Below are 15,254 nucleotides of genomic sequence, written 5' to 3'. Positions count from 1 at the left end.
TGTGTACACGTACATTGGAATTCTTAAACACGCTGGTCCCTCAGGACACACACAGTGTAGACAGCACACAAACATCATAAATGATAACAACAGGAACCAGCAATATGTAGTAGTGAGAAAAAAAAAACATGGTAGACCGTGCACAAAGTGCTGTAAAGTGTAAGGGATTATTCTTATTTAATGACGTAGCTCAGAAGAGGTCCCTAGGACCAGGGTTTTAAAGCTCTAGGCCCCAGTCACCCCAGGCTGGTGCGACTGGTTTGAGGTCAGTGTGATAGCTTTGTTTGCCCACAAGGGGGCCTCAGTGTAACTCGTGAGCATTTTGAGTTTCAATAGTGTTGAGGCATCAGGGCAAACTTTTGACTTAGTTTAACCCTGTATAATACCACCCATCACATTTTTGACATGCATTTTCTCCAACTGCCAGAAATATGAAGCTTTTTTCACTGTGGCAAGGACAGGGTATTTTCTGTATGAGCAAGGGAACCACAGCAGATACCGTTTTGAGTTATCTGCTGATGCAATGCCTTAACATTCCCCTTTGAACTTTGTTTTCTGTACGTTCTATCTGCAGAGCTGTCATGTCTAGAAAAAAAAATGAAGTCCTTAACAAATTGATTTAATACTTTTGAAAACCACGAGCATCTGAAAACAGCTGTTAAAAACCCAGTTTCCCTGCAGGACTTTGGTAAGGTGCTGGAATCTGGATGCGTTTACAGTGCCAGGCGAAGCACTGTGGATTATTAATCTGGCACTCCTGCAGCGCTGACCCTAGCAAAGGCTGGCCTGGGCCAGACAGGTGCATTATTAACTTCACCTGCACCCGAGTCATGGCTGCAAATACACATGGAGCCCTGAACTGACCTCTGCTCGCAGCACGTCTTGGACACCAAGTGGAAATGCACTTAAAAGGCAAGCAACAGCTGGATCAGATCCTGGGTTCAATTAGCTACTTGCTGTAGGCCCCCTCTCGCCTATGAATGGTCTTCTGTTCTGATTGTTCTTCCTGCTGGACATGTTCCTCTGACGCCAGGCCTCCCCCATGCCTGCTCCTCAGCGTGGCACCCCTGTCCCCGCCGCTCACCCTCTCCGTGTGCTCAGTGCTTCGCAGAGCCCGTTTCCTCCGGGGGCAGCGTCCTGCAGCCAGTGCCCCCCGCGCAATCACGAGTCCGCCCTTTGTCCTCCCGCGGTCCTCGTCCTGCAGGGCCCGAGAGCTCTTCGCGATTCCAGGCATCGCAGCCTGGACCCCTCGGGGGTCTTTCTCGCCCCTCTCAAGTGCGCCCTGGCACAGCCGATACGGAACTCGGGAACAATTTGTCAAATTGGCGGCCAATCAGGACCCCCTGCCAGCCCCGTCCGAGGGGCCCTGCTTGATTACCCAGGCAGGCAGGAATGTGGGGTCCCAGGATCAGCAGCCCTAATGGGAAGCTCATTTCCTCCTGCGCGTATTGCCAGCAGGGGACCCTCGTTACGCTAACGAGCCGGTACCGCCCTGACCTTTCCCCAAGTGCCTGTGCGGAGCCCCTTCACGTGGCAGTGTAGTGGGCAGAACCGGATGGCGGACCGCCTCCCGGATCTAGAAATGTCACTGCTGCTCTAGTGAGAGGAGCGTTATTTTTGGGGGGGGGCTGGTTCTCGGCGATCCGGTAACTGTTTGCCGCCCGCTCTTCAGCAGGTCCGTTGTGTGCGGATTGTGGTTTCGAACAGGGCCGAGAAGGAAGCCGCTGAGCGATGCTCCCGGCAAGGGGACTGGGCGCCGTCCCGGTCGTGGAGATCCTCAGATCGGTCCTGCTGATGGGCCGAGTGGCTTCTCTCGCCTCTGGCTTGTCTCCCGCCTGCTGTCCTGGCCCGCGCCCTACGGGGGTCTGGGGTTTCCAACCCCAGCGCAGCCGTGCTCATTTCTGAATGTGGGGGTTCGGGGGGGAACTCCCCGACCGCGCCCTCAGACTGGAGGACATCGCTCATCTGCAGGGGTGGCCCGGCTCCGGCCCCGGCCCCGGTCCAGGCGACTGGACGCCCTCCAGCGCTGGACGCAATGGCTGTGGAATTATCTGGCTTCCTGTTTATCCAGTCAAGCAAAAACTTCCGCTGGAACAACAAAAACAACTGAGAACAAGAGAGACGCTTTGATTTACAGATAACAGGCAGGCCGCAGAGGGACTTTCACTGTAAGCTGAAATTGTAATCGGAATCAGAGCGGTTCTATTTGTTTTTATTTTTGTGAATGCCTTTATTTTTGTAGTCATTCATTCCGTCCTTGCTCTTGTTTTCCTTGGTGGGCTTGCTAACGCCCTGGAGCTCGTGGGATCGTGCGTGAAAGAGGACGATGTCACCCCCTGCTGGCCACAGCCCAGGCCTGCGTCTCGGTACGAGGCGAGGTATGGTCACCACCGCCGAGCTGGCCTGGCGCTGGCCCTCTCTGCCCAGAGCTCCGACGGGCCTTAAACGGGCGGCGGATTGGCCAGTCTGGCCAGCACATCGCTGTGATTGGCTGCCGGAGTGAGGGGTGTAGCTCTCGGACTGTGGATCAGTGCCAACTTGGCCGGTCTGGAGAAGGCACCGCAGCGCTTCCACTGTCTGACGAGCCTACAGAAGTGCAGAAGAGGGGAGCAGCTGTGGGAGCCATTTCTCTTTTCTCTGCCTGATACAGTGAAAAGCAAAAAGCTACAGGGAGACACAATGTCTTTCTTCTCCCAGAACCCAAGGCTACGACCCACAGAAACCCAGATTCCTTGTCCTCCTGTTGATTGAGTTCTCTTCCCCCAAAACAAAGACAGGGCTAATGATTGATGGCATTAATTAACTGTAATTGCCTCCAGCTCGTTTAGGCAATTAACCCCGGGGGTCAAAGAGACTTGTTGATACAAAGGAGACAGAATCCCGCTCTCTGACTCCTTCTGCCTGGGTCTGATGACTGATCACAGGAACTCCCTGGTGTGAGCGCAGAGCCAGCTCGCAACACAAACACTTCCAGACTCAAACAAACACGGGGCAGCAGCAATGCTTTCAAAACAAACAGGCCGTAATGAAGGGGCTGCTGAGAACATGCAGGAAGTGTCAGGCTGCAGGGAGAAAGCACTTGGGTCTGGGTTTTCAATTCAGTTACCGCTGGACTGCGGTCTTGGTAAAAAACCTCCCAAGAGGAATTCACTGCATAGCGCAAGACAGAACAGCCTGAATACTTCATCCCCAGCACCCTGCAGGGAAACATCCTACTATAAATTATGAGGAAATCAATTGTTGGGAAATATTGTTGCAACAACCTTTAGGATCATTTGATGAATCAAGAGCAGAATCAATAGTATGATTCAGGGGCTGATTGTACTCAATGGCAGCAGATCAGAGGGGCTGTGAGTTCAGCAGCCCTGCCTCAGAGGTTTAATCGTCCCCGTGCAAGGCTGCAGACCACACTGGAGCACATTTCAGGGAAATGGTCATTGACTCGAGCAGGGTGACTCAGCCGTCCACGTGCGCGGAGACACACGAGCTGCTTGCTGTGGAGGTGGTGGAAGTGTACTCGTGGTGCTTTGAGAGTGGAGGGCAGGGAGGTGGAGAGGGTGGGGGGGGGCAGGTGCCAGAGAGGAAGCTCGGGCCCACGCCGAACAATAGCGGGAGTCACGAGGATGGGAAGTGCCCAGCTCTGAGAAAGGGGCACCCTGCCCCAGCTGCTTCCTGCCTGCACAATGGAAGAAGCAGGAGGGTGGGCGGGGCTCCGGGGAAGGGCGGGGCCACGGGTATTACAGGATTGGTGCTGGCGGGAGGGGGCGTGGCCAAGTGCAGTCATAATGGTGGACGGTCTTGGACCTGGTGTACTGGTTAATTGTCCACATGTCCACACGCATACAACACAACCTATAGCCCTTTAACAGATTTCTTAGTTAAAATATACAAAGCAAGGTAACACCGCAAAAGCTGGTTTGTATAATTTTGTGAATGGCTCTTCTTTTGTTCCTAAAATTTTACTGAATATTTCAGTAGCCTCTTTTAAACAAGGAAATGAATTTATTTGGATAAATCTGAGGCCCTGGTTTGCATATAGGCAGCACTATTAAGATACTCAAAGTGAGAGCGACCGGGCGGAGAAATTCTGCGCAGGAGAATGAACACAAGTTGGCCCTGTGGTTTTCGAAGACTGCAGCTCCTCCTTCTTGCTCGGACACAACTTTGCCTTCAGGATGTGTAGCTTCCGGGCCAGCAGGTGGCGCTCTTCTCCCTGGAAGTTCCAAAGCAAAGCCACAGCGTGGTGGCGCTATGCTGTCCCTCGAATGAGACTGAGGCACAGTCCTGACAACGACAGGGTCCCAACGGTATAATTCGGAAGAGCAGAGGTACTGATACGGGTGTACTGGCTGAAGCCCAGCTCCGGACGTCTTCAGTCTAAATGTCAAAAAGCACCTTCTCAGCCTGTCAGAGTGGGACACTCGCTTCAGACTGAAGAGACTCAGTTCCTCCAGCCTGTCAGCGTGGGACACTCCCTTCAGACTGAAGAGACTCAGTTCCTCCAGCCTGTCAGCATGGGACACTCGCTTCAGACTGAAGAGACTCAGTTCCTCCAGCCTGTCAGCATGGGACACTCGCTTCAGACTGAAGAAACTCAGTTCCTCCACCAGGGGTGGAGGCACTTGGAGGAACAGTGTATAAAACAGGGCTCTTGTGATATCGTGTGTGTGTGTGTGTGTGTGTGTGTGTGTGTGTGTGTGTGTGTGTGTGTGTGTGTGTGTGTGTGTGTGTGAGTTGTTGCTTCCAGGCAGGGAATACTTCGTGTCTGTGGCCCAGTTCCCGAATGAATTGAGCTATTAGTGAGCCATTAGTGTTGCTGAAGCCGAGCCAGGCTCAGTATCGCCACAGCACGCATGCCACGTCACTGAGGACTGTGGGGGCCCTGATGGATGAGGTGTGGCCGGACTGGTGTGGGGGCACGTGAGGAGAGGTGTCACCTGTCAGCAAAAGACACCCCACATCGCCGGCCCCCCGCATTCCGGATTTGCCTTCCATCCCAGTGCTCGTGCTGACAGACAAAGGGCTGACAGAATACTTCAAGCACTCCCCCCCTGCACACACACACACACACAATATCACAAGAGCCCTGTTTTATACACTGTTCCTCCAAGTGCCTCCACCCCATCCACAGGAAAATTACACCACTCCAGATTTACCACACTTCCTCCAGGAGTCCTGGGCTCCCAGTTCTCCGCCTGCGGTGTGCAGATAAAAATCGCACGCCCCTGGCTCATCTATCTTGTGCACATTAACTCCAGCCAGGAATCTGCTCCGCTGCGTCTTTGGAGGAGCGGGCCGTTCGGAAGTCTTCCTCTGGAACAGGAGAAGCAAGTGTGTTGTGGTGTTGTGACAGGAGTGAGCTGGATCGGAGACCTGCTGCCCCAGAGGCTTGCTGTGATCGGGCCTGTATCCCAGCATGCTCTCTTCAGGAGGGGTTGGATACTGACCTGTTTTTCTCTTCCTTCTGGTTAAGATGGATGCAGGTCTTAAAAACACAAAGGTGTTTGCAGACGAGAGGCATCCCAGCCATTTTGCTCACCAGTAGCCACGTGATCAGAAGATCTTCTGAGGAAATTCGAAAGAAACCCAGGTATCGGCTGCAGCAACATCGATGGGCAGCTTGTTCCACACCTCCACCACCCTTTGCATAAAGAAATGTCTCCTGTTCTGAGTTTTATTTGAACGTTCACATAGTTTTTCCACCTGTGTCCTTTGGCTCACGTCTCACTGCTCATTCTGAAGAAATACACTGGGTTGACTAAGACAAAACCTTTGAGGATTTTGATTACTAGTGTCAGGTCCCCCTCACAGTCTTCTCTGTTCAAGACTGAAATGGTTTGGTTCTGCCAGCCTGTCAGTGTGGGACAGTCCTTTAAGCCCTGGGATGTTTCTGGTTGCTCTACCTACAGTAAGCATGCAGTTAGATGGTTCAGGGTGCTCTTTAAAGCCCAGCAATGTACCCAGTTGTTTTCAGGAGTATCAGAAAAGTCACAGCACAACTCCGATGACCCAGGAGCCAGAAACCGTCCCAGGAGGAGGGAGAGCCCAGCGGGTGTCTGGGCTATCCTGCGCTCTGCCATGTTCCCAGCAGAAGGTAGCTGCACACTCGGTGCACACTGAGCAATGACATCACTGTCATCCTGCACTGAGAGGTCCAGAGAGTGCACACTTGGAATGCAGAAGCAAACAAATAAAAATAGCTAACGAGCGGTATTAAGTAGGCCAGATAAAAACAGGAACTGGGTGATCAGTGCATTGTAGCAAACAGGCAAAAAATATCCTGTCATTTTCTCCCTTTCCTGCAATTTCCTTTAATCAGACTGTCTCTCTCTGCAGTTCCTGTCATTATGCATCTTATTTGCCCAGTATTTTGGAACACGCTGCGTGCGTTACTGACAGCTGAACACAAAGAGTCTGTGTTCCCGTCGAGACGTCAGCACGACACCCCGCCACCCCGCCACCCCCATCCCAGTTGTGTTGCAGGATTCGACTTTGGCACTCGTTGATGCTCAGCATGGAAGTACATGCACAGTGTGCATAATTCCCCCTTCTCCCCGGGGCAAGGGCACGGGCACCGCTGATGCAATCCAAACCACTTATTCACAGCCCTCCCACCCTGCCAATCTGTCTTCTCTGTCACACAGCAGGGGACCATTCGCTCAATTTAATGCTTAAGGAGCTTAATGGGAACGTCAGACAGGTCCCCTTGTCCTGTCATTTCCGTGCGCGGCGAATTTTTACAGAAGCAGCAGACCTCAGACATGAGGGATTGCAAAGTAAAGACGCAAACGGGGGTAACTTAGTGCTGAGCTGAGGGGTTCTTTTGTGGGTGCGTCACGTGACTCTTGTCACCGTTGAAGTGGGGCTAAGTGACATCACACCTAGAAAAAAGAAGGTGCTATAGTATAATCTCGGGAACAAGAGCACCTCAGGCGCTACTTCCAACAGCAAAAACCCACACTGATGGAGAACCAACAAACGAGACCAGTTCAGTCCTCCTGTGCTGTTCTGGGTGGGGAGTGATGTCACGTTTCTGAAGAAATAAGGCGCTATATCTCATGCCCTGACGAAAAACAGACCCTACATTCAATGGCACAAGCCAGCACAAGCAGAGCACAAACACAGGAGAGGTTTCATTGTGTGTGCTGTTTGTAGGGCGGTTTCTTTAGGCCACAGCTCGACTCTCTGCATCATTCCAGATTTGACACATAATTGAAGCAGAAAAACGCCATTCCAGACCTCTCGAACCCCAGCGCACAGTCCCAGGGCGTCCCTGCAGCGTCCCCGCGGTGTGTCAGAGTGGTGAGTGGGAGGGGGAGATCTTGAGCAGGTGCTGAGTGGGGGAGCCTGGCCAGAGAGAGAGAGGGGAGAGGGAGCCGATGCTGGAATGAGATCCAGCTGCTGGGACCTCCTCTGCTGTCAGCAACATCTGGGAGGAATGCAGAGCACCTCTCCCCTCCGGGTGACTGGGCTTTCCGAGCAGCGGAGAGACAGGGGAGACCGGGGGGCAGGGGTGGGGGGTGCAATCTTTGTGCAAGCACATGATGTGTGTGGTAGTGGACAGTGAGCACAGCGAGGGACTCCCAGTTTTTGTGTCGTGTGTTTATTGCGTGTGTGTGTTTGTCTACGAACCGGCTTCATCATTCTGCTCTCCTCCCCACTGAGAGCTGGTGCGTGGGGAGAGTACTGGTGCCATCGCATCATCCAGGTGGGGGCTGCACACTGGTGCTGGTGGAGGGGAGTCAGCATTATCTGCCAAGTGCGTTGAGTGGAGTGTCCAGAAAAGCTCTTTCTAAGCGTAAGGGTTGTTGTTTGCACACACAGGGGGTTAAGTGTTTATGTGCACATGTGGTGAAGTGATGGCGTAAGGGGAGGCTTATAACACCACACAGAATGGATGTACGCTGTGCATTTGCAGCACCTATAACTGCCGTGGAAGGGTTCCAAAAATAACTAGTGTTACATGGAGTTACAGGGCTGGAAGCTGAAAACCCTTCGCTGGCTAGGGAGCAATAGGGCAACATCACAGTCTGCTGCAGAAGATTTATGGCTTATTTCTTTTACAGTTTCCCAAAGTTGTTTTATGCTTTTATTAGCTGACTGTGCCTTACCATATCTGGTTAAGCAATAACCCTGGGTCTTCCTCCCAGGTTTTACAGCAGCTTACAGTGTCTTAATAAGGGAAAGGTCAGCCTGAGAGGCACATGGAAAGAGTTTACTGCTCTGTGTCTGTTTACAGTCATGTCTGCACAGGCATAGAGATTTGAGGAAAGGGCACTTACCGTATTACAGTATAATTCACCTTTAAGCCGCACATTATCGTACATTTTAAAGAAATGGCAACATAGCAAATTAGATACTCTTTACAGATACCTAACTCAGCTGTAAAAATCAATTAAGCACATGTCGTTTTTTTTTAAGAAGTCAGTAGCAAGCGCTTAACTGGGTATATACTGTATTGTAGAGTGCCCTGCCTGTGGTTTACACACACGTCTTGGGAACCACGAGTTAGGCATGTCAGAACCTGCAAAGGTTATTTTGTGAGAGACAGCCTGCAGCCCTCAGCGTGTAAGGGCGATGCTGTGCAGGTTTTAGAGACGATTTTACATTAAGTGCCGAATCTTAAAATTAGCACTAAGCATCATGATGATCCTTACCTATGAGGTCAACAGCTGGCCAGTGCCAAATGGAAGGAGCGCTTTTCCTGGGCTTTACTTCCTCCTGCCAACAGGAGGCAGCACCGGCTGCTGCTCCACTTGCCTGTTGACAACAGCAGCGGGGCAGGCGTTGGCTGTAGAAGCACATGGGGCCGCTGAACAGGACTACCGAAGGCCAACGAGCCGGTAACGCCCAGGGCCGACCCAGGCAGGGACTTTCAGGAACTTGTGGTTCGGGCCTGACGGCGAGGGGAGTGGTGATTGGTCGATGCTGAAGGCCTGCCAGCTGTGATTGGTGGACTTCGATCCAGTCGCACTGAGGGCCGTGTGACCAGACGTTGCAGGATTAGCGTGGAGGTCGAGGTCTCCGGGTTCCCCATTTAAACAGAGACGAGAGATGCAAAGATGCAGGGGGGGGTTTCTGGACTGTCTCTGGGCTGTGTGTGGGGACGCTGAGTGCTTCTGCGTGCCCGTGGCTCCGGCAGGATCGAGGCATCGGCTCCGAGGCCCAGTCCGTGAGATTCTGCCTCAGCTCCCACGCCCGGGAGGACCAGGCCGGCCGCCAAGGCCGATCCCCCGGGATCTGGGACTCCCCCATGGGGCTCAGGAATGGAGAGCCACCCTGCGAGCTGTAGCTGGGGGGGCGGGCCTGACCGGCAGCGCTGGAATTCCATCCTGCCGGATGGGAGCTTGGGAAGTTCCCGGGAATTTGAGAAATTAGGCCAGGACACCGGAGTAACACCCCTACTCTTTTCAAGAAGCGTCCTGGGATATTTAATGACCACAGAGAGTCAGGACAACTGGTTTCACGTCTCAGCCGAAGGATGGCGGAGCTGTTGCCACAACAACTCTTGAGTCCCGGGTTCGATGCCGGGCTGGGATGACAGCAGGGTGGGATCAGCTCTAAGGCGTACCCCCAGGGGAGGCAGCCTACCAAGAAATGGCCACTTCCAGTCCATCAACGCCACAAGGTAGCAAGCAGTCCGTCAAGTGTGGACTGCTGTGAACTGACGTGCACTATACAACAGGCGGGAGTATTTCTGCAGAACTGAGATAACACCGATTTTTAAATATGTTAACCTTTTAAATTGAGGTTCAGGCTTTCAAATTAAGCCACTATGCAACGTAAATGCTACAGAATCTCAATGGCAGCGAGGAGAGGGAGTATTCGAGGGAACGTGACGTCGCTGCAGAAACGCAGTGGGCGTGGCCGCTGCGTGCTGCGTCATGCGGCGACGCGCAGGACCACAGAGGTGAAGGTGGTGGGAAAGGTTAATGGCGCAGGTGAGCGGCCGTGTGGATTGTTTTCAACGACTGAGTTGGCATGCGAAGCGTCGTGCGTGCACACCTTTAAAAACAAGGAAGTCATTCACAGTAAAGCTTCTATTCCGAGAGAATTTAAACGTTATGTATTTATTGAGGTGCGGAAGGGGCGCTTCTTTAACATTGTAAGTAACGCATTTTCCTAAGACATGTTCAATTGTAGATAATGAGGGACCCGCAAGCATGTAGGTAAGAGCTCGTTAGCGATCGCCTGCCCGCCTCTCCCTGGTTTCTGCAAGTTCCTTAATTCCGTCCCGAATGTCGTGAGCGGTGCGGTTTTTGCATTCTGGCTAAACGCTGACCGAGTACTGTACATCTGAAACCCAACGGGACGGCGAGGCTGGGCGCCGTGACGCGTTCCGGTATCTTGCTGCAGGACGTGGGGCCGTATTGTCTTGCGAGTGAGACGTGGCACTGAGGGTTGTCCGTCGTGTCCGACGATGACGGTTGTGCTTCGTGTGGATCATCTGTTAGAGTAGTCCTCACCACTGGAGACTTCCTTGGTTGCAGTGGATGACCCTTGGCTTTCCAACAGAGCATTGCAACAGTATAGTGTCCCATCACTATACTGGGGCATTAGGATCCACACAGACCGCAGGGTGAGCGCCCCCTGCTGGCCCCACTAAAACCTCTTCCAGCAGCAGCCTCAGCTTTCCCAGGGGTCTCCCATCCAGGTACTGGCCAGGCTCCCACCTGCTGAGCTCCAGTGGGCTGCCAGCTGGGAGCTGCAGGGGGATGTGGCCGCTAGGTGTGGCACTCGTTAACACTTAAATAAGTGATACTGTACTTGTCCCAGTTGCAAAAAGTGCCTTTAACTCGAAGCCCTCCTATGGCAAGGGCACCAACACTAGAGCACCGGTTCACCTTGCCAGAATGTCTTTAGAAGGTGTGGAAAAGCTGGAGCTCCCAGAATAAAAAAAACACAGGAGCTGGAAGAGAACATGCAGACTCCACACAGGAAGTTACTCTCTAGTCAGGAATCACCACCGGGACCCAAAGAGCTGCTTGGTGCTTAGCAAGAGACATGACCGAACATGTCAGGCCACTGAAACAAATCTTTCAGTAGACCTGCTTAACAGTTTCAGCTGTTTTCTTCTCCTCAAGAGGCGGCTAGATTGACGCTAACTGGAATAGAGTGGTGTCCTGAACAATGCAATCCAGCCTGTCCAAAAAAAAAAAATGTTTCTTTTTCCTTCACATAATCATCTGTACTTCAGGAGCAGAAAGATCCCGAGCTGACATTGGATCCAGAGTGAGGTCAGTGTTATGACACCCTTGTGTGTAAAGTAACCCTCAGCTTGATACTGCCTGAGCCAAGTATTTTAAATACCCCAGCTGATACTGCTGAATCGGAATCCCTTGATGACCCACAGAGCCTCTTTCCAACCAGGAAAAGTCTGGTTTACAATTACGTTGATGCGTTTTCTGGATTCTGAGCCTACAAATCTGTCTTCTGTGAAGTTTGGTGACTCTCACTTTGGAAAGCACTGGGTGATTTTTCCAGAGCTCAATCGGAGTATCGCCTTTCCTGGGTGTAAATGATATAATTTCTTCTCAGGAACTATTCGGAGCTCACGACTCAGACTTCCACTTCTGCTGTTATTGGAGCTGCAGCTGCACTGGTAGAGGTGGAGGAGAGTCCCCATTACCTGTAAAGCTCTTTGAGTGGCGTGTCCAGAAGAGTGATGGAGAAGTGTAAGGAGGTGCTGTTTAATTAGACAGGGACATTTTCACATATTGTTGGTTGATTTGACCTATATTACACACGGTGTATAAACATCGTTATTAGGCAGCGGAGCTGCTCCAGCTACGGTGTACAAGGGAACGTTTCCGCAGGCTGTCAGGGTGGATAACGCTGCCCTAGGGTAGGACTGTTAGCCCTTCATTTGCTCGTCTACGGACAGCATGGTACACTATTGTACTTTTTAGATTCTCAATCTGAATATACCTACATTTTGCACGTATTATATTATTTTACAGTAACTATGAGCATATTTTGCACACACCTAACTGTATTTTATTTTATTTTGTATTACTATACATACTTTAATTTTTCGTCTATTCTGATGTCTGGTTTTGCTTGTCCTGGGCTGGGCTGCCTTTAACACCTCAATTTCCCTTCGGGATCAATAAAGTCTCATCTGTCCCGTCTCTCTGGACCTGTAACTGTGGCATTCTGGTAACAGCCAGGGCATGTGGCTCTCTGTGTTACCAGCTGTTGGTTTCTCTTGTGAATACAGATTTATAGCTCTCTAAGCATACAGTAAGAACAAGAACAAGCTGGAAAATCCTTTCGGAGAAACCAGGTGACCTCCAGTCTTTCGTCTTGGGTGCATTAACCAGGCTGGCTTCTGACACGTGGCTAAGCGCAGACTGCACGCTTGACTGCACGCTGCCCTGTTTAAACACCACACAGGCGGTCACTTAGCATGCATGTATGCGTGTTTTTTTAATGAAACTAATTTTAGATCGGCCTTGTTCCGTGTCCCATTTTCCGTGTTAAAAGAGGCTTCTAGGCCACATGTATCCCTGCGTGCACCGGCTCTTCATCAGGGCTGATCTTCAGAAGCAGAGGAGTGAGGAACTGACACTTCCTTTTGTCCGATTCCCGGAATCTGGAGACTCAGTTCCCAGCCTGTTTGGGGTTTCAGCCCCGCGTGTGGAACTGTGTGCTCTCTGCTGGTTAATTTTAAAGCAGGTGCTTAGTTTAGGAAGCGAATGTTTAATTAAATTCATTGCTTATTTGGACCTCCAGTATTTGCGTTGTGTTTTAGCCCTGAAACCAGGCACGCCCGCAGTGGATGGGACGCTGTACTAGACACGCCCACCGCTGGGCACCTCCCTGTGTCAGAGCACCATGAGTGTTTTTTTTTCCTTTTGAAGGTCCGGTGGGTTAAATGGAGAACCTGAAATCGGTGAGCCTGTGCTTACGAACTCATTGCAGTGTTGCGATGCCCAGAGTGACAGGACCAGGGCTGGGCACTGCTGTATTAAGAGTGAGAGGCGCTGAATTAATGTGTGCAGCACGCTGCAGTGTACAGGATGCTGATCCAGTTTAATGTAGTGAAATGGGGTAACTCCCAGTGTCGTACTGTACACCACACCAGTCCAGAATGGAAACATACAGAGCTCCACCCTTCCGCGGCCTTGTGCGTGACTTCCTTTTGTGCCTTTTGTGTGTGTTTCTGGTCTGGGCAGCAGATCCGCGCGGTGAGTAGCCAGAGTGGACACCCCACACGTCACACAATACCGGGGGACGCCAGAGAAGACTACAACACCAGCTGCATTTCCAAAAAAACAAGACTTTGGCTTTTATAAAAAATATTACACTCGCAATGCATGCACAAGGGAGATCATTAAATAGAAACTTAAATACATTAAATTACACCCATTGCCCTTGAGGGGATATACATCTGTTAACTGACCCCAGTGGCCAGGGCCTTGCAAGAGCCGGCCGATAATCAAATAAAATTAACAGAATATCAGTTCACGGAGATGACACATCCCGCCAAGACCACAGCAGTATACTAAGTGTTTTTTAAACCAGACACGTTTCCGACTCATTGTTCGCAGGTTTACACGTCTCAGATTTGTAAGTGTTCTTTTTCAAGCCGGAGGACAGCGGGACAGTCTCCGGTTGAACGTGTTCCCAGAGCGCCGAGGGGGATCTCCTCTTCCCCTCTCCTTTCCAGCGCTGAACGTGCGCTCGCCCTGTGGATTCGGGGGGGGATGTTGTCATGAATCGGGGGCCGCACTGGCGCTCTCTGGGAACCCGTGCGACAGCAGGAACGCGGTTTTCCTTCGCTGCTCCGAAGCATCGGCAGGGAGCGGTCATCGTCACTTCGTCCCCTCCCTCCTCTCCCTCCTTCAGCGCGAGCGAGCAGTGGAGCACAAAGGAACAGGAGGACACAGGTGGGAGCAGCAGGGAAGTACATTTAAAACTGAGCTCAGGAGGCACCTCTTTACGCAAAGAGTTGTGGATGTCTGTTTTTACAGCAGTGGGAGACCCTGAGCTCTCCCCCCGTTTAAATAACACGCTCACACGCTGCCTCCCTCTCTCCTGGGAAGAGTAGCGGAAGGGCAGAGTTCCTGGCCTGGAACGCAGATGAGACTCTTCTTCAGCTGAACGGTCAGCTGTCGTCAATGGGGGGGGGGCGGGTGTCTTCAGGGGTCCCCCAGTTTTTAGAGTCCCAGCTGAGTGAGTCCGGTGGGGGGGGGGGGCTGGACGATGTCAGTCTTCCTTCCTGCACTAGAAGCTCTTCCAGATGAAAGATGGAAAGGAAATAAGTCCTCTCCCCCCCCCAGCATGCTGCGCTGTGCAGAGGTGCCCTACAGCAGGGGGGGGGTCTATATACACTGGGTTCGGTCCTGACGGACAGGCCCGGTTCAGTTCGGGGGTGGACCTTGAAGGAGTGCGTTGGGGAGGGGGGTGGGCAGCCCACACTTTGCCCAACAGGATTTTTCCAGGTTCCCGTCGGCAGTCGGGAGCCGTGAAAGAGCCCGCCGCCGGGGTGACGTCTCTCGTCCAGAAACATTCCTTCTCCTTGCGTTCAGTCCCGAAAGAGCCCCCCACCCCTCCCTGCAGCCTCCGGTCCGGGGGGTCCCGGTGTGTCTCGTTCTTCTGCGCAGGCTCGTCCCCCTCTGTCCCCCCGGCCCCCCCCGGCTCACATGTCCCCGGGGGCGGCCCGGGGCGTCCGGCTCCTCTCCCCCGCGCCCTTGCCCCGGCCCTTGCGGGCGCTCTCCTGGGCCAGCCGGTACTTGCCCAGCATGGCCTTGTGCTTGCGCCGCAGCTTGTCGCTGCACCACATGCGCTCGCAGTACTCCTCCACGTGGGGCAGGCTGGAGGGCCCGAGCAGCTGCATCAGGTCCTTGAACCAGGAGCGGGCGTGGGCGGGGCCCCCCCGGTGGGAGGGGCAGGGGGGCAGCCCCCCCCGGGAGCCCGCCCACTCCCCGCCCTCCTCGCGGGCGATGAGCTCGCCCAGCGTCTCCCCGCGCAGCACCTCCAGGGAGACCCGCGCCAGCGTGCGGGCGAAGCCGAGCTCCCGCGCCTGGCACACGTACACCCCCTCGTCCTGCCGGTGCAGGCGCCGGAAGAGCAGGCCCTGCTCCGTGCGGATCACCCTGTCGTCCGTCTTCACCTGGGGGGGGGATTAAACCAACGATTAAAACAGGACCGCGCGCCAGCCTGGTCCGCATGGGGTCCGCGGCGCAGCCGAGCCTCATCACATCCTTGAAACCTCCGTGGAATAAATGGAAGATTAATTACATTCATTT

The 15,254-nt window shown here is 53.0% G+C and overlaps 1 protein-coding gene across 1 annotated transcript in view; it reads right to left on the bottom strand.

The window, feature by feature from the left end:
* Positions 1–14,631: 14,631 nt before the first annotated feature.
* sema3bl (sema domain, immunoglobulin domain (Ig), short basic domain, secreted, (semaphorin) 3bl) overlaps positions 14,632–15,254 on the bottom strand; it is a 38,264-nt gene continuing 37,641 nt past the window's right edge. The window contains exon 16 of the mRNA XM_015348311.2: positions 14,632–15,118. Coding sequence (XP_015203797.2) covers positions 14,645–15,118 — 474 coding nt within the window. The 3' untranslated portion in view covers positions 14,632–14,644. The remainder of the gene's footprint in view (positions 15,119–15,254) is intronic.

Source organism: Lepisosteus oculatus, chromosome 4, assembly GCF_040954835.1.
Source record: "Lepisosteus oculatus isolate fLepOcu1 chromosome 4, fLepOcu1.hap2, whole genome shotgun sequence".
NCBI lineage: Eukaryota > Metazoa > Chordata > Actinopteri > Semionotiformes > Lepisosteidae > Lepisosteus > Lepisosteus oculatus.
This window is presented reverse-complemented; position numbering and strand designations above follow the sequence as displayed.